The sequence below is a fragment of the Lagenorhynchus albirostris genome, chromosome 1 (assembly GCF_949774975.1).
Source record: "Lagenorhynchus albirostris chromosome 1, mLagAlb1.1, whole genome shotgun sequence".
NCBI lineage: Eukaryota > Metazoa > Chordata > Mammalia > Artiodactyla > Delphinidae > Lagenorhynchus > Lagenorhynchus albirostris.
The window spans coordinates 174,827,733-174,852,413 of NC_083095.1; the positions used below are offsets into that span (position 1 = coordinate 174,827,733).

At 40.4% G+C, this 24,681-nt stretch overlaps 1 protein-coding gene across 19 annotated transcripts in view; it reads left to right on the forward strand.

The window, feature by feature from the left end:
• PARD3 (par-3 family cell polarity regulator) overlaps positions 1 to 24,681 on the forward strand; it is a 729,337-nt gene that overhangs the window by 303,201 nt on the left and 401,455 nt on the right. For 15 of the 19 annotated variants that reach the window (XM_060160977.1, XM_060160997.1, XM_060160939.1 and 12 more), the window contains exon 5: positions 2,435 to 2,566. The exons of the other annotated variants lie outside the window; for them this stretch is intronic. In XM_060160977.1, coding sequence (XP_060016960.1) covers positions 2,435 to 2,566 — 132 coding nt within the window. The remainder of the gene's footprint in view (positions 1 to 2,434; positions 2,567 to 24,681) is intronic. 19 annotated transcript variants of the gene reach the window in all.

The following is a 24,681-nucleotide window of genomic DNA, read 5'->3' on the forward strand; positions in this document are numbered from 1 at the left end:
TTTTTAATGCTTTCTGTTTGATTATTCATTTTCAAAGTAAAGAGTAGGTATAATAATCACCTCTAATGGTGGGAAAAGAATAGAAAAACCAGGTCCCTAGCCAATGGTAGGACCCTGCACGATCCTTGACGTAAAAACTGTGCTTGTGTTTCGCCACACTTCCAATCCTTTCTCTCTTCGTGGACGTTTAAGGTTCTGTCATTAATAAGTTTCTCTGCCCCTTATGATTTAATTGAATTTCTGGTCAGTAAGTTTAGGGACAACCATGTGAAACAGATAGTTTCGCTTTGTTCTGAAGTTCCTATGCTCAAGTTTTAAGGAAGGGCTCTTAGTATTTTGAGATACAGTGAACTTTAGTTTCTTCATTTGTTTCATTCTTTTCTTTCGACTTTGTCTATGTCCTCTGCTTAGCTTACCATTTCCACGTTCCTGTAAGCAAGGTCACTACCTCATCCCTGGGTGTGGAGCAGCAGCCTAATCTTACCAGCATCTTCCTTTTACTTGTGGTTATGCCCCATCACAGCTTTCTTTTTTTTTTTTTTTAATAACTTTATTTATTTTATTTCTTTTTGGCTGTGTTGGGTCTTCGTTGCTGCGCACGGGCTTTCTCTAGTTGCGGCGAGCAGGGGCTGCTCTTCGTTGTGGTGTGTGGGCTTCTCATTGTGGTGGCTTCTCTTGTTGCGGAGCATGGGCTCTAGGCACACGGGCTTCAGTAGTTGTGGCTTGTGGGCTCTAGAGCGCAGGCTCAGTAGTTGTGGCGCACGGTCTTAGTTGCTTCGTGACGTGTGGGTTCTTCCCGGACCAGGGCTCGAACCTGTGTCCCCTGCATTGGCAGATGGATTCTTAACCACTGTGCCACCAGGGAAGCCCCTATCACAGCTTTCTAGAGCCATAGTGACCAAAAAGGTACAGAGTTTTACTAGTAAAAAGTACTTGCTGCTAATGGTTAATTCTCCTATCGAGTTTTTAAAGTTTATTTTCTGTAGTTTGATTTTTAAAAAATTACAAAGTTTCATGCCAAAAGTATACTGGTAAATCTTTATAGGTTAAAAAGAATTCTTTTTCATATGTCACAGCATTGGCATAGGTCCAGGAAAATCAATTCTTTTTTTTTTTTGGTACGCGGGCCTCTCACTGTTGTGGCCTCTCCCATTGAGGAGCACAGGCTCAGAGGCCATGGCTCATGGGCCCAGCCACTCTGTGGCATGTGGGATCTTCCCGGACCGGGGCACGAACCCATGTCCCCTACATCGGCAGGCGGATTCTCAACCACTGTGCCACCAGGGAAGCCCAATCAATTCATTTTTAAGTTTTATTCTCTGATGGAACAGAAAGCAGTATCCTGGTCTATTGCTAAGGTCTATACAATGCAAATCTATTATATTACACTTTTTTGTTTCTATGTGTGTGCTGACTGCTCATGTGGTTTAAGTAATAAAGAATAAGGATCAATCATGTATATGATGATATTTACAACCACACTACCCTTGGCAAAGTTTTTAAGGAAAACATTTGGGTACTTAAAGTGGGCACTGATGTAAGTGGGTTAAAGTGAGGTTAACATTTTAAATTTATTCTTGTAGGAGATATTTGGATTTAGTTATTAAACTAAAATGTTCGACTTTCCTACCTTATCCTAGCCTTCTCATTTCTTTTCAGAACATTGAAATTAAGTTTTGCAGCTCTAAAGCCAAAGCAAGTTGTTATAAATTATTGTTTGAAAGAGATACCTTGGTTGCTCTGGGGTGTATTAAATAAATATTTATCAGTTGACTAGGTTTTTATGTAAAGACATCACTCGTCATAAGCATGTCGGGGTGAACAACTATGTGTCTCTTATGTACCATGTATTGGGATAGACTAATTTTTTTCTCTACTTGATATTTGAATTAATGTTTACAACTAGCTTGTGAGGGAGGCAACAGAAGAACCCAGAGTCTTCAATCTCTTGCCCAAAGTCACAGAACTGCGAGGATCTAAATAAAGAGCAAATTCATTTGTCTTCCCTGTTTTAAACATTTTTGGTGAATTATAGAAAATATCTCACAGTATTATTCTAAGATTGGAAGGAAGAAGAAAAGAGAAAATGCCGTGATTGAGTGATGATTAAAGGCTGGTATGGAAGTATTTTCCATTTTCTGGTGCATGGCCTTGGCTTGGGGATGTGTATCCGAGAGGAGGGCAGAGTGTGTTCTTCTGTCTGTTGTGGGCCTGTGTGTGTGGCAGCCCTCAGACTCCCTTATCCCAGGCAGGTGACTGCATTTCTGAGGTCTAACCTGGAGGGAATGTCCTCAGTCAGCTTTTTGGTATAGACATGGGAAAAACATTTTAAATATGTAGAATCATTTTTCTGCTACTTTTGAAAAACCAGGTGCATCATTAATTTGCAAGATCTGGTTTTTTACAAGACACCTTTTTGTTTCTTTTTGAATAGAAAGATGAAAACTACAGAAGCCTCCCACGGGACACTAGTAACTGGTCTAACCAATTTCAGAGAGACAATGCTCGCTCATCTCTGAGTGCCAGTCACCCAATGGTGGACAAGTGGCTGGAGAAGCAAGAACAGGTAACACAAACGAATCCTTCTACATGCGTCGGTGGTGTAACTTCCTAGCCCATCCCCCAGACGTTGCCCTCCATCACAGTGATGACTGGAGATAAGTGATTCTGCCAGACAGTAGTTAAGGACCAGGCTCTGTATCAGAGTGTGCGTAACATAAATGTAGACTATTTCGGTGGTGGTTCCTGATCGAAGATTTCTCATAAGCAGGTGCTGTAGGTTCTCAAGTATCACCACCGTAGAGCTTGTTAGGCTGTGAGGCACAGATATTTGGTGTGAATAATGTGGTTTATAGGTAGACGTTCAAGACCACCCATGGGCTCTCCTCTCGACTGAGAGGCAATTACGTCAAAGGATCTGAAGAGGCAAAATAAATTTTCTGTCATCCCTGACTTCACTTTATGGGAAAAATATAAGCTGTAGTGTTGTTTCAGCATTTAGACTATCTTGTCAGGTCTGGGGACTTGTCCTTTCATAAATGTCAAGGACCTGTTGTAGGTGTCTACGTTTTCAGAGTAGCTTAGTTCACTCTGTGGGGCAGTCAGCTCCAATTCATGAAATCAGAATTGTTACCACTCAGTATACCTAGTGGCTGGGGAAGAGGACTGTTTGCAACAGAACTGTTGGTATGAAGACTAAGAATTTATCTGGTAAGTTTTGATGTATAAAAAATTCTTGCAGTGTTGTTTTTTTAAAGTGTTAATTGTTTATTGTTAGTCACAGTGTTTCTCTGTAGTGGGAACGCCAGTGTTTTCTTTGTAGGTTTATTAGTTTTGATATTAAAAATGCACTTATTTGGTTCCTTCGTCATCTATATTCTTTAAAAAGTTCATATGGATCACAAACTAGGTGAGTACTCGGTGACAGAATGCTTTGTTGTGTATCAGTTTCAATAATTTCTAAAATTATTGATAATTCGGTTGCCTAGATACTGGAATAGCTGTTTTTCAATTTAGATTAATGATATCAGTGGAAAGAAACCCTAAGTATTTTGCTGAATTCATCTCAGTCTATGTTTTACAGCATAAACCTCCTAAAATAGTTCTGTGTATGTGGGGTGTTTGATTATGAAACAATAAAAAAGGACAGTTTGCCTTTGATACCTGTGATGGAATGATTTTTATCCTATAGTAAGGAGTATAAAACTTTGTGTGCTGGAAATAATTTTAATATATATTTTTTGATGTGGACCATTTTTAAAGTCATTATTGAATTTGTTACAGTATTGCTTCTGTTTTATGTTTTGGTTTTTTGGCTGCAAGGCATGTAGGACCCCAGCTTCCTGACCAGGGATCAAACCCGCACCTCCTGCACTGGAAGGCGAAGTCTTAACCAGTGGACTGCCAGGGAAGTCCCTGGAAATGATTTTAAATAGTTTAAAAACCATGGAAGTTCTACTTAGGAAAAACAAGTGATAAAAACAAGTGAAAACCCAGTGATAATGAAATAGTAACACTAATTAGTTTAAAATCTGTATTGTTTTGAGAAAATTATCACTTTGAAGTAACTTTTTGGGATTGAGATAGTTCACCTGGGGCCTGGGGTCAGACTGGCTGCTATCGGCTCTTCACCACGTGTGGGGTTTGGGCACTTGCTCACCTTGTCTGCCCCTCAGTTTATTCACACAGTGGACATAGCGGATGTGGTCATCATAGAGCTGGCCTCATTGGTGATATAATACCTGCTGAGGGCTTAGATTCATGCCCGGTACCCAGACAAATTCAGTGTGTCTTAGTATATTTGTTGGAAAAACATTGTGTGCTAATACAGAACATCTAGATTGCATGATAAGGAACTACTCCTTGCTCCTTTAACAAGAAGTCAGGGGGAAGCGAGGGTAGGGGTTCATTTCTGGCCCAGTGGTCTTCCTGAGGGTCAAGGTTCCCCAGCTTCTCCCGGAGCCCCGCAGGCTTGGCTAGTCCTTTCCTGCTGGGTCCAGACCATCACATCCTTGCAGAGGTAGGGGGCCGGGCCCTTCTCTTCACTGTGGCCCATTTGAAAGCAGATAAGCTTTTCCTGTCGCCTCCCCCTTCCCCCGCCCACCAGATGCCCTTTGTGTTTTGTTGTCCAGAATCTCATGACTTGCCTACCCGTTTTGAAATCAAAGGCAGTACAAGTACCTGTGTTGGTTTAGACTAATTGCGTTTGACCTCCTGGTGCTGGGGGTGGAAATGGGGGTTTACCTTCCCTGAAACACAATTGCTCATCACTAAACACAGTCAGGGCTCCATTCAAGCTAAAGATGCTGAATCTGGCCATTTTTATTGCAAGATTAGGAGAAAAAAATTGGCAGCCCAGAGTTTCTAAAATATGATACATTTAATTATTTCTGAAAATATAACTTTGGGCTTCCCTGGTGGCGCAGTGGTTGAGAGTCCGCCTGCCGATGCAGGGGACACGGGTTCGTGCCCCGGTCTGGGAAGATCCCACATGCCGCGGAGCAGCTGGTCCCCTGAGCCATGGCCGCTGAGCCTGCGCGTCCGGAACCTGTGCTCCGCAATGGGAGAGGCCACAACAGTGAGAGGCCCGCACCGCAAAAAAAAAAAAAAAAAAAAAAATATATATATATATATATATATATATATATATATATATATATATATATAACTTTGTCTTACTATTGCGGTTGTAGGCGTGTTTTTAAGGAAGTAGTATAGATTTTCTTTGTAATTTTGGGGTTTCTTTTTAAGCAAAAGGGATGCACTGAGACACAACTTTTTTTTTTCCCCAAAACTAAGCCTTGATTGGCTTTTGTTGAAGTTATTTGAAGTATTTGTTCCATGATAAGAAAGTTAAAAAAGAAAAAAAAAAGTGCTTTCTTAATATGTGTAGCCACTGTAAATGACATTAGCTTATTGACTCCTGAGCCTGCAGTCATCTTCTTCCTTGGCTTCAGTTTAAGAAATGCCGATCCATTCATTAAATTTAATGATTTACCATCAGCAGGATAATTAACTAGCCTGAAGTCTATTTAACTGGACAGGAACAGCAAAAACAAAACAAAACCCGTATTAAAACTTTGGCCAAAAGTAAGCACAATTGTTTGGGCAGAAGAGTACAAATAGGTTATGCTGGATACACTGGAAATCTAGTCCAGCCATTCTCATTTAATTGTGGATTTATTCATTTAACTGTTCCCATGAGTCATTTGACTTTAATGGCCTGATGTCTCTTCTGTGTGTGTGTTTTGTTTTTTTTTTTTTGCCATTAAAAATATAGTAAAGGAGTGGCATCATGTAGATAAAAGAATATTTCATATGGTTAAAAAAAAAAAATCAGCCCTTGCCTTTATGCTTTGGGATCACCGGAGTGGAACTGATGTCTTCTTTTAGTTATGCCATCTGGACTGAAGAGGTCAAGAGAGTTCTAGATTGTATATGCCTCCAGTGGTTTTGTTTTTGCTCTATTTCCTACTAGAGTGCTTGTTTCTCATTATCTCTGTTTTTTGAAGGCAATTATGACCACATCAGCTTTGCCAGTGGGAATAAACAGTAGGGATGAAAAGGACAAAGGAGGGTGTGTGCTGAGCTAGCAGGCACCTCTGGAAGCTGAGGTGCTTTCTCTTTTGGGATTGATAAGGGGACGATTGAATCGTCCTTCCCTCTGTTAGTGTTGGTAAGTTTACCTCTGTCTCTAAAGGTAAGTGGTGTATCTGAACTCTGAACTCTGACCCAGGAAGCACTTGGAGTCAAAGTCAACATGATTCCAGAATCATGACTGACTCACCTTGCTCAGATTTGCCTGTAGCGGCATCCTACGTCAGGGTCATCTCAGAAGGTAGAGGACTGAGCATCTTTCAAAGACATCCTTTTCTTACCTCAATCTCTTGACTTCCTTCTCCTGGGGGCTCTCAGAGGAAGCACAAAGGATTTGAAAACTAAATGGGTTTCTGTCATGTTGCCTTAAAAATTTTCTCCTGCTTTCGAAATTTTGACTCTGAGACCCAAGAAACAAAAAACATAGCAAACCGCCCTCAGTTTTTTTCTTTTTTTGTAATTAATTAATTTATTTTTGGCTGCGTTGGGTCTTCGTTGCTGCGCGTGGTCTTTCTCTAGTTGCAGTGTGTGGGCTTCTCATTGCGGTGGCTACTCCTGTTGCGGAGCACGGGCTCTAGGCACGTGGGCTTCAGTGGTTGTGGCACACAGGCTCAGTAGTTGTGGCGCGCGGGCTTAGTTGCTCCGCAGCACGCGGGATCTTTCCGGACCAGGGCTCGAACCCGTGTCCCCTGCATTGGCAGGCGGATTCCTAACCACTGCGTCACCAGGGAAGCCTCCCCAGTTTTGATGTATGACAATGCTTTAAGAAATCTGAATTCCTTTTAACAATTACCATTTCCTTGACTCTGCATGGAGTATAATTTAATATTGGCAGAAAATAGATCATAAGCTGCCTTTGTTCTTCTATCCCCACAGTTTATTGCAACTAATAAATTCCACAGAAGAGGAGGCAGGAACTTTACAATACATGATTGGGAGAATTTGGGACCAGAATGTAGAGGGACCTTAAGGGAAATTTAAGCTAATTGGGAGCCTGCCATTTTCACTACCTTGTCTGGGTGAACAGGCCTGAAGCCAATTAACAGAAAACCCTAGGAGGTGGAAGGCACATTCCAGCCACCACTTAACGCTCTGTTACAGGGGATGACTGCCGTGACCTTTAGAGAAAAGTCCATGCTTTAAGGTTCTTTCCATCAAGCAAAAACTGCATCTAATTGGCAGATTATACTGAGGGAGGCAGACTCAGGGAAGGACCTTAAATGTGTGGTGATCACGAGGTTTAGGTTTGACATTGAATGGGCCGTCCCCTCCCCTTTGGAGCCTGTGAGGCCATGAGTTTTAGAAGCACTGAACTGCCTTTTTCCTTCTTCTTTTGTGCACTTTTGTCTCTGTCTCCAGCCACGATGCTTTTGCTCCAGGCTTTTTCACGCAGACAGAACATTTCTGAATTTTCATCACTTATTCCTTCTGAAATGAATGTGGCTAATCCAGGGATAGGTCTGTTTTTACATCAGCTTGTATTTGTTGACTCCTAGAGATTATAATTAGAAAACAGCTGATGGTTAAATAGAAAACCTATGTAATAAAATAATGCCAGGGAATGAATGGGTATCATTGGTCCTGTTCTCAAAAGAGAAGAGTCCAACACTGTCTGCTCATCCTGATCCTTTTAAAACTTTTGAAAATATTTATACATTATGATTGCTATTCATGTGCTACACAGTGAGTATAGTCACAAATCATGGAAAAGTTAAGTTACTATGAAAGTGTTTCATTTTTACATTTCATTGTAATTTGATTAAAGCCAAAGTTTTGAGGAGCTAGAGAAGAAGTAAATTTTAAAAATGAGAGCCTGTTTTGGATGTGAGTAAACAGCGTAGTGAAGCAACGTTTTTAAGCTTATCCAGATTTTATATGGGGATAGTTTAGAAAAGTGAGTAAGTCAGTCAGTAAGTCCTCGTGTTCCTAGGTTTTGGTTTTGCCCATTTCACCCTGGCATGATGAATGACGGGGTCAGGGGCCATGCTGTGGGCCCACACCTCTCTCCGTGGTTGGTTTTTCTTCCATCCACCTGCACAGGCAAGATCCTCATCTTTCCCCAAGTGCTTAAAAACCTTTTCTAAATGGGGGGGAAAAAAATCTCATCTCATTGACACTTAGAACCATCCAGATGACATATAAGTGGTTTTCCAGAATATGAACTGATCATACTTCCTTAATGGCAAAATAAGGAGGTGGTTTCTTCAGAAATCTGATTACAACAGCTGCAAACCGGTCAGTGAAATGACTGCAGGGTCAACCCCTTAGAACAAGGAAGAGCTCTGGAAATTCTGACATGGGAACTGGCCGGGCTTCCTGGTCTCTGCCACACTAATGGGACAAGAGGTTAGGCTCTGGTCCTGCTAAATAGTAACTGGGATGTGGTTGGTTTGTTTATTCTTTAGCACAAAGACACTGAGTAACCAAAAGACTTGATAATCTGGTTAAAAATAATCAAAGGCCCCTGCCTCCCAATTCTAAAGTTCTACAGTTTTCTATTAAAAGGCAGGGGATTTATTAATATTATTTCCTAGTTGGCAAAGTTTCACAGAACTTGTGCCAAAGCTAATAGAATTGTGTTCACCTCTAGCAGCAGCAAATGTAGAAACTAAAAACATCGATCGCTTTAAAAATTAAGTTTAGTTTTCATTATAAAAATGCCAGAGAGTTTCTTTATAGCAGAAACATGTCATGTTCACAATAACACCAAAAATAAAACCAAAACAACCTTTGAAGAGAGGTGTCATGTCTCCTGGATATGCCAAGAGCAGATTACCTTGTGCTTTGATAATGGGATGTCTGCCATTATAATACATGTCTTAACATTAGTCGAGGTTTAAAACTGATAGTGTCATCTTTGTATGTGACACATAATACTATTTTTCAGAAACCCTACACGTTTTCTACTTGTATTATCAAAGAACAGTGGACTCATAGCATCAAATATAAGAACAGGACTGGAGCGCAGGGGGCTGGTGGACATTCTTCCGAGAAGGAAACACGAGTTTCCCAGGGAGCCTTGCCAGCCACGTGCAGGGCCCCTTTGGACGGTGTTTTCTCGTGAGAGCGACAAGCATTTTACCCTTATGTAAATTCAGTGGCACGTAACTCACTGGCGTGACCTTTTCTCGGTTGTGTAAAATCTGCAACCTTCATTTTCACTATAGACAAAATGGGGGAAATAATACCCACCGTTGGCTTCACGTGTGAAGATTGAGTGAGTAACACATTTCAAAATGCAGATCCAGGTTTTGGTGCATCGTGGGCACTTGTTAGGTGCTGCTCTCCTGTCTTTATTTTGGGTAAGAATAGCCTCGGTAACTCTCCCTGTGTCACAACAGTCGCTGGCTGTTTTTCTCCTGGCGTATTGGGAGTATTTGTGCTGTGCTGGTTCCTTTTCATCCCTGGTGTATTTCTAATGCCCTCATCATCCTTCCAGAATTGGATTCTTGCTTCCATGGCATCTTACCAGAACTAAAATAAAAGTTAATCATTTAAAATCATCTCTGGTTCTTTTCTGAAGGACATAATCTGACATAACAGTGATATTAGTGTTCATCTCTGTGTCTGTGTCCATTTTTTATATTCCCTTTTGGTTTTGGCAAGCACGCGTGGCTTTGCTACGATTAGATCTAAGGACGCCATTTAAGAATGCTGAGTGTCTTACTAGGGTTTCTGCTTGGCCACTTTCTAAGCTTCTGGGTTCCTTTGTGAAGTGAATGGAGCTCGGGAGACACAGGACTGCCCATGGGCTCTTAGAGTGAGGGGTGCAGTTTAAGGGGTACTAGTCAATTCTCCTGTTCCTTTATGACAGGCCATTTTTATTGCTTCTTTTGCCTATGGAGCTCAAAGCCTGCAAGCAGCAGGGAAGTGCTTCAGAAATTCTACCGAGCGAAAAATCTTTGGTGGTGTGTGGATTAACCTTCACGGGAGTCTGTTAGTAGCTGATGATTTTCTTCCCTGTGAATACAGCTGCTAGAACTAGATGTTTCGAGCTTGTGCTGTGGATAAAGGTGCATTTTCTTTTTTAGCTACAACCCTCAGGTGCCTTTTCATAAATTCATTGCAGGCAGTCTTCAAGATTTTGTTGTGAGCTGTGTGATTAAATATGACCATGAAAAAAATACAGGCTTTCTCGTCTCTCTTTATCCCCACCCATCTGTATGTCATTTGCTTTTGAAAATTTGTTCTTTATTTCTACGTTCAGTGAGCAGGGGAACTGCTATCCTTTAAAAATCCTGGTTAAGAAATTGCATTAACATCTTTGGCTTACAGTATGTTGTTTTCACTACCCGTTTCCTGCAGCCTGCCTGTAGCAATTGAATCCCTCTAAGCCATTTAAAATTTTGGAATGTTATGATCTAGGTAGGTATACTTTTTCAAAATCGGTCTTATACAAGCTTTTTCCAGCTACCTTCAACAGGATTCTGGAATGGTCCTGAAAAAATGGCCGTTTTTAAGCACTAAAACATTTTGCCCAATGGTTTTATGTTCTTTTTTCCCCCACTGAGGCCTGGGTATATGTGCCCTGTAGTATTTTCATTGGGTCTGTGTATCTATGAGACATTCTTTTAAAATTATATTTATTTTTGGCTGTGTTGGGTCTTCGTTTCTTTTTTTCTTTTTATTTTTTGCGGTACGTAGGCCTCTCGCTGTTGTGGCCTCTCCCATTGCGGGGCACAGGCTCCGGACGCGCAGGCTCAGCGGCCATGGCTCACGGGCGCAGCCGCTCTGCGGCATGTGGGATCTTCCCGGACCGGGGCACAAACCCGCGTCCCCTGCATCGGCAGGCGGACTCCCAACCACTGCGCCACCAGGGAAGCCCCATGGGTCTTCGTTTCTGTGCGAGGGCTTTCTCTAGTTGCGGCAAGCGGGGGCTACTCTTCATCGCGGTGCGCAGGCCTCTCACTATCGTGGTCTCTCTTGTTGCGGAGCACAGGCTCAGTAGTTGTGGCTCACGGGCCTACTTGCTCCGCGGCATGTGGGATCCTCCCAGGCCAGGGCTCAAACCCGTGTCCCCTGCATTGGCAGGCGGATTCTCAACCACTGCGCCACCAGGGAAGCCCTATGCGACATTTTTTTTCCTTCAGTTCTTCCTCCCTCCGTCCCTCCCTTCCTTCCTTTCTTTCTTTCTTTTTTCTGCTCTTATGGCTGAAAGGAGGTTGTTGATCAGCTTTCTTTTTAAAGAAGAAAATACTGAAAAATAAGCATGTAATTTCCACAACATACACCTGATGGTATTGCAAGGCAGGGGGGTTTGTTTGGGCTTTTAGGTTTCACTTTATGTATTTGTAGAAATATATACTCCTTTGCAAGAAGAACATATTACTTGAAATATTTTTATTTTTAGTAAATCAAACTTCACAAGATTAGAAGATGGAGCAATGTTTTCTCTCTCTCTCTCTCTCTTTTAAATAAATACCATAATTCCCAAACTGTAAGATAAAATGGCAATGTGGGCATTAATCAGAATCAAGTTAAACCCTTTGAGAAGTGCAGTGTTTCTTCCTGCCTGCGGTAATCCCTTATTTCCCTGAATTCATTCTTGTATCCTCCTGTTCCCATCACTACATTTACAAACCTTCCTGGGCTTGTGCTGCCTGTCCTCATTCCTGGAAGAAGCTGCCCTAAGGCCAGCCGTCTTCACCTCTGTTCTGTCTGCCATCCTTTCTCAGTCTTAGGACTTTGCCTTCATATTTAATTCCTCTCTACACAGTCCTGAATGTGTGTGTGTGTCTCTGCACTAGATCTTTCCACTCAGCAGATAGATGCTCCGTTAACACTCCCCCTGCCCCACACACCCTTGTCTCCCTTTCGCCTCTGCCTGGCTGACTCTCCCTCCCAGTTCACAGATTTGGTTCCTTCTTATCTTTCATGTATCCAACCCCAAGCATCCTGGCCCCCCCCCCCCCCCACTTCAGGGGACACTCCCTAATCCTCATGCTTGCAGGAGGGGGACATTCCTGCTGCCCTTACATTATTGTCTCTTCTTTCATCAGCCTTCTGTTTATAACATTTATGAATTTGCATTTATCTTTGTTTATGTCTGTTTCCATGAGCTAAAATGGCACTGGTGTTGTCTTGGTTACTCTTTGTAGCTACGACTCATCCCCCGTGTGTTGTTTTTTTTTTTTTTTTTTTTTTTTTTTTTTTTGCGGTACACAGGCCTCTCACTGTTGTGGCCTCTCCCGTTGCGGAGCACAGGCTCCGGACGCGCAGGCTCAGCGGCCGTGGCTCACGGGCCCAGCCGCTCTGCAGCATGTGGGATATTCCCGGACTGGGGCACGAACCCCTGTCCCCTGCATCGGCAGGCGGCCTCTCAACCACTGTGCCACCAGGGAAGCCCAAAAAACAATATTTGAACAAACCATTTGATTATATTTAATATTTTGTAAGCAAGTGAGTTGGAAGTAATATATTCTCTCCTGAATATATATTTTGTTTGTTTCAGAGCTGTTTTCTTACTTAATTTAAAAATTTTTTTTGCAGAGAGTGCTGAGGTTTTTATTGTCATTAGAATGAATATGAATTATACTATTACTCTGGGACCCCAGCCTGGCGAAAACGTTTTCTTTAAGAGACTAATTTTCTTATTCTAGGAACAGTGGAGTTTGGTATTTACATGTTCAGTATATAAAATATGGATGTTATAAATTCTGATCTACCATTGCCATTTTAGATCTAGTAGATAGCTTTTTGATATGGTTTTCTTCAGTTCTCTGAGTAAAGTTTCTCTTCTTATACATGTGTATTTCATATAAAATTGAGTTTTAGAAATTATTTTCAAAGAGAGGAGTGATATCCTTTGTGTCTTTTGGAATTGCACAAAAAGTTTTTTAGTGATAGGAATTGATTTCTATAGAAAGATAACCTCACATAGGTTGTAGAGAATTTATTTTAAAAATTAACGCTCATTAGGTGTCCCTATTTATTCTTTATCATCCTCTGGGCTCATTGAACATCTAATGAGACGAATGATTAGAATTATGGGGTCTTCCCTGCTACCTTGGAAGATAGTATACTCGTTGGACTATATGGGGATTAATTTGATAGCATGATTTCTTTTTTAATTAATTAATTTTTAAACATCTTCATTGGAGTATAATTGCTATACAATGGTGTGATAGTTTCTGCTTTATAATGAAGTGAATAAGCTACACATATACATATATCCCCATCTCTCTTCCCTCTTGCATCTCCCTCCCACCCTCCCTTATCCCACCCCTCTAGGTGGTCACAAAGCACCGAGCTGATCCTCCCTGTGCTATGCGGCTGCTTCCCACTAGCTATCCGTTTTACATTTGGTAGTGTATATATGTCCATGCCTTTCTCTCACTTCGTCCCAGCTTACCCTTCCCCCTCCCCATGTCCTCAAGTCCATTCTCTACGTCTGAGTCTTTATTGCTGTTCTGCCCCTAGGTTCTTCAGAACCGTTTTTTTTTTTTTTTTTTTTTAGATTCCATATATATGTGTTAGCATACAGTATTTGTTTTACTCTTTCTGACTTACTTTACTCTGTATGACAGACTCTAGGTCCATCCACCTCACTACAAATAACTCAATTTCATTTCTTTTTGTGGCTGAGTAATATTCCATTGTATATATGTGCCACATCTTCTTTATCCATTCATCTGTTGATGGGCACTTAGGTTGCTTCCATGTCCTGGCTATTGTAAATAGAGCTGCAATAAACATTGTGGTACATGACTCTTTGAATTATGGTTTTCTCAGGGTATATGCCCAGTAGTGGGATTGCTGGGTCATATGGTGGTTCTATTTTTAGTTTTTTAAGGAACCTCCATCCTGTTCTCCACAGTGGCTGTGTCAATTTACATTCCCACCAACAGTGCAAGACTGTTCCCTTTTCTCCACACCGTCTCCAGCATTTATTGTTTGTAGATTTTTTGATGATGGCCATTCTGACTAGTGTGAGGTGATATCTCATTGTAGTTTTGATTTGCGTTTCTCTGATGATTAGTGATGTTGAGCATTCTTTCATGTGTTTGCTGGCAATCTGTATATCTTCTTTGGAGAAGTGTCTGTTTAGGCCTTCTGCCCATTTTTGGATTGGGTTGTTTGTTTTTTTGATATTGAGCTGCATGAGCTGCTTGTAAATTTTAGAGATTAATCCTTTGTTCATTGCTTCATTTGCAAATATTTTCTCCCATTCTGAGGGTTGTCTTTTCGTCTTGTTTGTAGTTTCCTTTGCTGTGCAAAAGCTTTTAAGTTTCATTAGGTCCCATTTGTTTATTTTTGTTTTTATTTCCATTTCTCTACAGGGTGGGTCAAAAAGGATCTTGCTGTGATTTATGTCATAGAGTGTTCTGCCTGTGTTCTCCTCTAAGAGTTTTAGAGTGTCTGGCCTTACATTTAGGTCTTTAATCCATTTTGAGTTTATTTTTGTGTATGGTGTTAGGGAGTGTTCTAATTTCATTCTTTTACATGTAGCTGTCCAGTTTTCCCAGCACCACTTATTGAAGAGGCTGTCTTTTCTCTATTGTATATTCTTGCCTCCTTAATCAAACATAAGGTGACCATATGTGCGTGGGTTTATCTCTGGGCTTTCTATCCTGTTCCACTGATCTACATTTCTGTTTTGTGCCAGTACCATACCGTCTTGATTACTGTAGCTTTGTAGTATAGTCTGAAGTCAGTGAGCCTGATTCCTCCAGCTCCGGTTTTCTTTCTCAAGATTGCTTTGGCTCTTCGGGGTCTTTTGTGTTTCCATATAAATTGTGAAATTTTTTGTTCTAGTTCTGTGAAAAATGCTATTGGTAGTTTGATAGGGATTGCATTGTGATTTTTTTAATTAAAAAAATTTTAGAATATGTTATTTACTTGATTTATTTTTATTTTTTTTTTGTGGTACGTGGGCCTCTCACTGTTGCGGCCTCTCCCGTTGCGGAGCACAGGCTCCGGACGTGCAGGCTCAGTGGCCATGGCCCACGGGCCCAGCCGCTCCGTGGCATGTGGGATCCTCCCGGACCGGGGCACGAACCCGTGTCCCCTGCGTCGGCAGGCGGACTCTCAACCACTGCGCCACCAGGGAAGCCCTATTTACTTGATTTTTGCAAAGGTAATATATTCATAGCTCCCAAATCAAACATTATACATGGATATTACACAATACTTCCCTCCAGCTCACCTCCCCTTATGCAACCTCTGTTACCAAGTTCCTGTGGACCCTTTCAAAGAATACCATTCTTGCATGAGCAAATATGAAACTGTATTCTCTTTTCACATTGTTACTTAAATACTACCTATCATCTTCTGGGCTTTGATTTTTCTGCTGAAAATGGCTGGATGATCTTTGTATATGGAAGCATAAAAAGGGTCTATTTTTGAAACTGTTTACTAATTTTCCTTTGTACAGATGGGACATTGTCTGCTGATGAGCATGTCGATTATTTACTGTTTTATTTTTTTTTAATTTATTTATTTTTTTGCGGTACGCGGGCCTCTCGCTGTTGTGGCCCCTCCCGTTGCAGAGCACAGGCTCCGGACGTGTAGGCTCAGCAGCCATGGCTCATGGGCCTAGCCGCTCCGCGGCATGTGGGATCTTCCTGGACCTGGGCACAAACCCATGTCCCCTGCATCGGCAGGCAGCCTCTCAACCACTGCACCACCAGGGAAGCCCTGTTTACTGTGTTTTGTTCTTGCAAACAACAGCCCAGTGAATAACCTTTGTCCTTCAGCCACTTGGCATTGAGTATCTCTTGGATAGAAACCTAAAAATGAATTGTATATTTGTGGGTGTGTACGAGAGTATATACATGTATAACTTTGATGGATGTTTCCAGACTGACCTCAGTAGATGCTGGACCGAGTTACACTCCCACCAGCAATGCCCAGGAGACCCCGTGCACTCTGTCATGTCACGTTACAACATGCGGTTCTGTGAAATCTGTTCAGCTGATGAGATATGCCTTTGAAATCATTCCCTTTCCCCACTCTCCAGAGCATAAGGCTGTTGACACAGTTTGCAGCTTGTGAGCTGAGACTGGGCTTCCTTTCCTCTTAGGGAGAACAGGTCACTCAATCCCTGTCTTCCTGGGAGGAAGAGGAAGCCTTGGTGTGCACAATGGGGGTGGGGTGGGGTGGGGAGGGGGTTCTTGTTACTCCTTCACAGAGTAACACGGAGGAAACACACCATAGTATTAGTTTTGATGCTACTGTTTCTATTGTGGGTGGATCTTCCTGCCACCCCTTTATGGACATCCCAGCGCTTCTCCCCCACACCCCCAGCGCTGCCAGCTCCCCTGAACTTGTTTGGTCTCCAGATTCATCTTGCGCTTACATCGCTGGCCTTTTGAACATGCTCATCAACTCTCCCCTTGCCTCTTCCTAAGTCCTCTCCCCCTGGTCAGAACTTGGAAGTCTCCACTCTGGAGACGTCCTGACACCTGCCTTCCGTGGCCCATTATCCTATCCGCCTACTCCTGCCCAAACCAAGGGAAGGTGCACCCAGGAGCTTTTATTCCCTTTCTTTCCATCATGGCACTTACCACGTTTCATTTTAATTACGGGTCTTTCTCTTTTAATGAGAGCGCGGCCCGTATTTGTTGCTCAGGGTTTCTGTTTGTGAGGGAGGCATGCCTAAACTTCTGGTGGCATTAAATCTCTTTTGCAGCCTTTGCATCTAAGCACACCTTACTTCCACTGAATGCTTTTGTAATTGTAAAGGGCTACATACTTATAATTTGTGTATCTAAACGGTTCTTCTCTTAACACATTTTTAGAGCCAACATTTTGATAAAAAATGTATTATTCCATAGAGAGTATATCTTTCCTTACAGTGAATGTTTAACTTTTCAAGAATCTCTTCTAGATTAAATTGGGAAAATTTTGAGGGGAGGGCAAGGAAAGTTAGATTATATCAGCAGAAATCTAGGCTTTTGGACTTACTCCTATTTTAAGTCCCCAGCGGGACTGATTTTCCTGAGAACTTTGTATTTTAATCATAAACATACCCGATTCAGTAATACTTTCATAAACCTTTGGCTGAGAGTTTGGCATTAATGTCCTGAACTCATAGAAAGAGAAACATATTTTTGTGGATTGGCCAAGAAAAACAGGTCTCAATTCAAATAAAAATAATGTTTCTTATTTTAAAAAGATTTTTCCACTGAGTTATGTGTTAAACTTTCTGCTAATTTAGTTGTCTAATATTGCACATGACTTAGGCAGTGATTCGATATACCTTCTGTGGCTCAGTCTAATGCCTATCTGAATTTTTTAAATTTTGCTCTTCAGTAGGAGTTAAGTTGAATTAGGGTACACATAATGATTTAACTAACTTTTATTATTTGTGGATTTTTATAAAAAGATAAATCCCATGTCTTATTTCTTTAAATATATTGGAAATCGTAAAATGTGCAAAGGACTTTTATTGATGGTGAAAATGCCTTCTTTAAGGTGCATGTGCATTTTCCCTTCTGTGAGTGACTGGACCAGCATTTTGAATCTGCTGCATCCCTGGAGAATCTTTCTCTTGGCTTCTCTGACATTCTGTCTCTAAGCTCAGTCATTGTTTTATTTGCAGAAATGTCTTTCTTCTGCTCTTCCCGTGTGCGTGCATGCAGGTCATTTTTCTAAATGGGATTTTACGTGCTCTTCCTTGGCATGACCTTTCAGTTTCTCTTCCCGTCTTTCCAGCTTTGTGTTGCCCACAAATACTAGCTGACTACTTCTGTCTAGATGTCTTTGAGCTCTTTTTACACTTTCTCCCAAGCAGAGGGAAGTGGTCCCTAGTGTAAAGGGCAGTGCGAGTTGAAACCCCTTGCTCTGGACCTGACTCTCCCTCCATCTGTGCAATCCATCACAGCCTCTGTATGCCAGAATGACCTCACCCCCTGTGAAATTGTCTGTAGTTAATTTTCAGATGTTTCCCAGAGCTAGAAAATTCTATAATTGTCAGTGACTTTCTTGTTTCTTGTCATTTTGCCATGGGTCTCCCAGGTTTCAAACTTACGTTGTGTCTTTCTACTGCTTCTTGTTTTATCTGTTGCCAGGTACTACATATTATACCTTTAGTCTTGCATATAACCGTGTTCTTTCTACCTTCTAGCACCTGTTCTCACTTCAGCCGTACTCCTTTCAACTGGACTGATGCAACATGTGTCTCCCTCTACCATCTGTCCCTTCTTTAAGTCAATGCTGCACATTCCTATTTGCTTAATCTTTCAAACCACTGTTTGTATTGCATCACCTCCATGTTTAAAGGCATAAAATAACTCCCTCCTGCAGTGATTTAAAATTAACTTCATTAGCTTGGTGTTCTGTATACTCTGCAACCCAAAATCCAAGTTAACGTCTTTAGACTTCATCTCCTACCATGACTTCATGCATATCCTACGCTCTGTTGGACTTCTGTGCATTCCTTTTAAATAAATATTCCTTCTATTAAATAAATATTCCTTGCATTTCTTCTATTCCTCCGATGCCCCCCCCCCCCCCACCTTTTGAATCAGTGTTGTGTCGTTAATTACTTAATCCAGTCTCTGGTCACATGTGTTTTGGACGCTCGCTTTAAGATACTGCCCTGCTTGAGAATGGAGTGGTTTGAACAGCGAGGAGACCAAAATTGAGTCCTAGTTCATGTTTCTTAATGGGAATCTTGCATAAGCTGCTTAACCTCTAGCTTCCTGGAGGGGCAGAACCTGGATGGAAATGGTCACTTAAGGAAAACCAATATTCCAAAAGTCTGTCTGGAAAACAAAGAGTCTGGTAAAATTTTGAGGAAATTTTTTTTTTATCCCATGACGTCAGGGGTTATTTTCTTGCTTTTGAGCCAAAGGTGTTCTGGTGTTCTGTCTGTGTGGAGCCCCCTATGAGGACGCTGTGTCACGTGCTCCCAATCAGAGACTCACATTTGATTCCTGCCTTGAGGGATTTATTAGTCTGACTGCTCTGAACCCCCCTTTCCTTATCTGGACTGTTGGAGGAATTACCTCTTTCTTACTAATAAGGTTCAGAAGCTTTAATGACCTTATCACAGTGGTTTACAAATTATACTCCTGACCAGAAAAACTTAGATTTCTGTTGCCCTTAGCTGTGTGACCGTGGTCACTTTGATTTGACTCTTCAGTAAAATAATATAGCTCAATAGTCAATAAATGTTACTTTAATTACATAATATGTTAGTCAAAACCTAATATAAAAGTTATTGCTATTCTTTGCCACACACCCTGTCCTAGTGATTGCTTTAAATTTTCAGTAGTCATGTTCTATCATTAGGAACTCAACTTGCTTCTTATCTTTAAATATAAGGCCTTGTTGGATAGAATAATAAGCAAATTACATTCAACAGTCTATTCTACTGTCAAAAAATGTAGGGTTTTTTTGGTATGTGAAACAAACGTGTAGTATTTAGTCAAAATAATTCCTTCCCTGCTCTCAGATGCCTTATAGTCTCTTGGGGCAACAGAGCACTGTGATCCTGTGTGCTTCTGGTGAGTAAGAGGTGGGTGAAAGGCATCACGTGGACATTTCAGGGCATGTGACAGTTGGATGGATATTCAGGTACTCTACCCCAAAACAATAGGACTGCTTTGGATAAATAGATGGTATTCACTTTGGGTCTTGAAAGATGACAGTGGTACCCCGGTAAAGCCAGGTTACAGAAAGATGAGCGTAGGGGAGGTTTTGTTGGTGAGAATTCTGGTGTGATGGGAGTTTAGTGTTCATGTGTGGACAAGATAGATATTAGAAGTTAAATTGGGTCCAGATTGTGTGGAAGTATCCAAATATATATTATGCAAATACAACATTGGTGATGGAGAAAAGGGGTCAAATCTGTCACATTGGTTCAAACAGCAAGTTTCTTTACCCGTTAAAGTACACAAAATGGATTTGAGAAGAGAAACCCCCATTAGAAGGATAAGAAATAATGTCCTAAATCCATGCTGTTGCAGCAGAGATGAAAAGCATAAATTTGATAGGTACTAGGAGGTAGAATCAATTGGTCTTGGTAGTGATCAGGCTGTGATTTTCTATGGTTGAGATATGAAGAATGGCTCACAGCAATTTCAGTAGAACGAAGGGCCAGGCACCAGATTTCTAGGGGGTTGAGGGATAAATGGGAGGTATAAAACATGAAAAACTAAGAGAAGAAGACGAAGGTGTTTTGTTTTTTTAAATGATGGGAGGGGTTGTTGCTTAGTTGCCTGCTGATGTGAAGAAGTCATTGCTCATTGGGATAGGGCTGTTTGCTCAAAATTTAAAGTTAAAGAGAACCTTGATTACCTTGCATTAATAAGCCAGATTTCATCAGGCTTCATATTTGATTAGTTCCTCCTGGAGTCTTTTAAAAGACCCTTCTGGTTTCTACTGACCTGAATGGTTTTGTGTTACTGGAATATATCTTGTTTTCTGTTTCTTCCAACAGATTACTATGCATATATTAAATAACATTAGGCTTGATTCTTATCCCAAGGAATTCTGACTATTAAAATCTCTGTTCATTCTAAGGAATTTTTTGTTTAGCAGAAAATATGATATGTCTGGTGATTTTATTTTTTACCCTCTGCATGTGTTGCTCTACATAATAAATATGAGTTGCTCCACATAATGAGATGATGGAACTATTTATCATCAAACTTCAGCTTCTTTCTTCTATTGTTTTTCTATTAGGTAAGATGTTAATGTATAACTAATTGTACCTTATGGTATATACCACTTGCAAGTACAGAAATATATCTGAGCTTCAGAATAGAGGGGAATTTAAGAGTTAATCTTCAGTCAGTAGTGAGGTACTTTTTGCTAGAATAATATTGCTTAGGGACTTCCTACGAATAAGAAGATAAAAATTGGGCCAGGGTTTCATGGTTTCTTTTCAATTTCTCATGTGACTTAAAATTTGCCAGGTTGTTAATATTTGAATTGTAATAATGATTCTGTGAATTAAAAAAAATTATTGGGATTTTAAGGTGGTCTGGAAAACGTGGGTGATTGTTATATAATCTAATGTCTTGATACTCCAGTTCTCATCAAAACAACTTTAATAATAACAAAAACATAGGCTGACTTTTTTTTTTAACCTCAAGTGTGTGTGTGCGTGTGTGTGTGTGTGGTTGTATATGTGCATCTCTGTGTTGTATTTAGTTAGGGTAATTAATTTTTGGTTAATAATTACAAGATATACTATTTCTTGACTTTTAGTATGCTAAACTTTTTTTAAACTAAGAGCTTGTTTATTTATTTTTTACTGAGATAAAATTGATGTATAACATTGCATAAGTTTAAGGTGTACAAAACTTTTATTCGATACATTTATGTTTTGCAGTATGGTTACCACTGTAGAATTATCTTACACCTCTATCCACATCACATAGCTATCTTCTCTTTTTTTGTGGTGAGAACAATTAAGATATAGTTTCTTAGCACCTTTGAAGTTTGTAATACAGTATTGTTGACCATAATCACAGTGCATTAACCCCCAGTGCTAAGCTCTTAATATGCGTTGTCCTTATACAGAACCTATGAGGTAATGTTTAGCATTATTACCCCCATTTCCTGGATGAGAAACATGAGCCTTAAGAGTCATACAACTTGCTAAAGGTCACAGGGGAGTACAACACTTTGCATTCAAGTCAAGGTCTTCCTGGCTCTAAAATCCATTCGTTCTATTATCAAGTTAATGATAACTGCATAGACAAAGATAACTTCCCCTTAAACTGAGATTCACAGGGGTGGAGCTGTTGACCTGGGGTGTGTTTTGGGAAGCCTGTGAGGTCTGTTCCTTGACTGCACAAGCTTTCTTAGGGTCTTTTCTCTGCTCCTCTGCCTGGAATGCGCTTTCCCCAGACTTACCCTTGCTTAACTCTCCCCCGTCTTTCAAACCTGTGCTCAGATCTCACCTTCTCACTGAGACTTTCTGAACCCCTGTTTAGGACTGTAAGGGGTTGCTACCCCGCCGAACCCCCCACTTTCCCTGCCTTTTTCATTCCCAGTTCCCCTGGCCGTACTGTGTTTTTACTAGCACTTTCTTACCTACATGTAATTTGCTTATTTATCACATTTATTGTGAATTTTCCATTCCTGCCTGTTAAAATATGTTTCAGGAGGGCGGGAATATTGCCTGTTTTGTTCACTCCTGTGTCCCCAGTGCCTTGGACAGCGCCTGGCACATCATAGGCATTCAATCATTGAATAAATAAATAAGTGGCTAGATGCACGAGAACTCTCTGAATTCATAAGGAAGATACCCCCCCCCCTTTTTTTTAATGAGCTTGTTCCTAGGGGAAGCATCCATGGCTTTTTTCAGGTTCTTTATTAGACTGCACCCTGCGTCTGTCCCAAGGGGTGGTGATTCATATGATCATTAACTGAATTAAAAAACCATGGAAACAAAATCACTAACTTGAAAAAAAAATGCATCCCCATGTTCATTGCAACATTATTTACAGTAGGCAAGGTATGGAAACAACCTAAGTGTCCATGGATCGTTGAATGGATAAAGAAGATGTGGTATGCACATAACACACACACAATGGAATATTATTCAGCCATAGAAATAAGGAAATATTGCCATTTGTGAAACGTGGATGGACCAAGGATGGACCTTGGAGGTCCAAGGTCCAAGGATGGACCTTGAGGGCATTATGCTAAGTGAAATCAGTCAAACAGAGAAAGACAAATACCACATGATCTCACTTATATGTGGAATCTAAAAACAAAAACAAAAACCAAATTCATAGATACAGAGAACAGATTGGTAGTTGCTAGGTGCAGATGCATGGGGGTGGGCAGAATGGGTGAAGGTGGTCAAAAGGTACAAATTTCCAGTTATAAAATAAATAAGCCCTAGGGATATAATGTACAGCATGGTAACTACAGTTAACAATACTGTATTATATATTTGAAAGTTGCTAAGAGATTAAAGTTCTTACCACAAGAAAAAAAATTTGTAACTGTGTGGTGATGGACTTTAACTAGACTTGTGGTGACCATTTTGCAATATATACAAATACCAAATCATTATGTTGTACACCTGAAACTAATATAATGTTATATGTCAATCATATCTCAACTTAAAAAATGGATACCAAGTTTTCAGCTGTATATGATTCAGAGAAATCAAAAATATCAAGAACTAGTATATACTAGTTCATTTAAAATTTTTCCCTGGAATCATTTTGAAAAGATAAATTGTGTTTTACATTTTAAAATTACAGATTGAAGAGTAACAAAATTCATGTCAACATGTATATATGTTTGAATGTCATCATTTGAGACAGCAGGCCAAACTGGGGGACTTAATGCTTCATAAATGCTATAAATACACAGTTGAAGTGACCAATTGTGGTCTGTATCTTCTCTCTGAGAATGTACACCTATGATGTGTCTCAGTTCAATTCTGCAAGAATAATTGTACATGTAAAATATGTAACAAACTGAGCTGGGCAATGAGCATCTCCTGGTCAAAGGGACGATTCCTGTCCTTAGTCACGTAAATGGCCGCGATGCTGTATAATAAGTAAGAAATAACAGGAGCATGTGTGCAGATGTAAACATATAGTTGAGGCCCGCTGAGTTCTGGCGTCTTGGTCATGAGCCATTTGGTCACTTACTTCATTCTCTTAATGATCATACACCCTTGTTTTGGCCATCTGTCTCCCACACATGAACTGGTTGTTAAAAGTTTGAATGCTGTTAATCAGAGTATATCATTTAATAAAACAAGTAGGAATAAAAATTCCTCTTCACTTCGGTATACTGGCTTAATGAAGCCCTTTTTGCTGAAATATTTTTGACTCATTTTCAAAGAAAATGAGAGTAATTGTCTTCTTATAAATAGATGCTCACCCTCACTGGGAATCATCGAAAAGTAAATTAAAATATTGATTTTTTGGTTATAGTTCAGCAAAAAAATTTGGCCGAATAATTTTAGCAATCCATTGGCTGCAAGGATGTGGCCCTATAGGCACACTTGGGTGCTATAGATTGGAATGTACTTGATGAAGCCTTTCTGAGAGTGAATTTGGCAATATCTCTCTCTGATTGCAAAATTGTACTAGTGGGAATATTACCTACAGAGAAATGTTGGCTCATGGATAAGTATGTTAATTGTTACAGTAGTAAAAAATATAGAAACAAGCTACTCTTGTCCATTAATGAAGGAGTAACTATGTCAATTATTCTATATTGTACTAAGGGATACTCTGCAGCTATTAAAAGAATTCAGGTGAAAATATCTGTATAAATATTGAAAGAGTTCCAAGACATGTTGTTAAGTGAAAAAAACAAGTTTCACAGGGTATATATAATATGTTTCATTTCATATAAAAATTACACCTGTATATATGGGCATCTCACGTATATACTGTTATAGAGAGGGAATTGGAGGGATATTTTCCAAATTACAACTGTGATTCATTTTAAAGGGGGGACTTGTGGAGGTAGCATGGGGCTTCCGTGTTTTATTCTGTGTACATTAGCACCAGTTTAATCTTTTACGAGATGACGTGATGATGGGGAAACACTCCTCATAACATTAAAAAAAATTGCTAAAGAGACACATACACTCCAACGCTGAGGTGGGTTGGTTTCCCTTGCTTCAAAGAGAATTTCTTTCTTTTTTTTTTA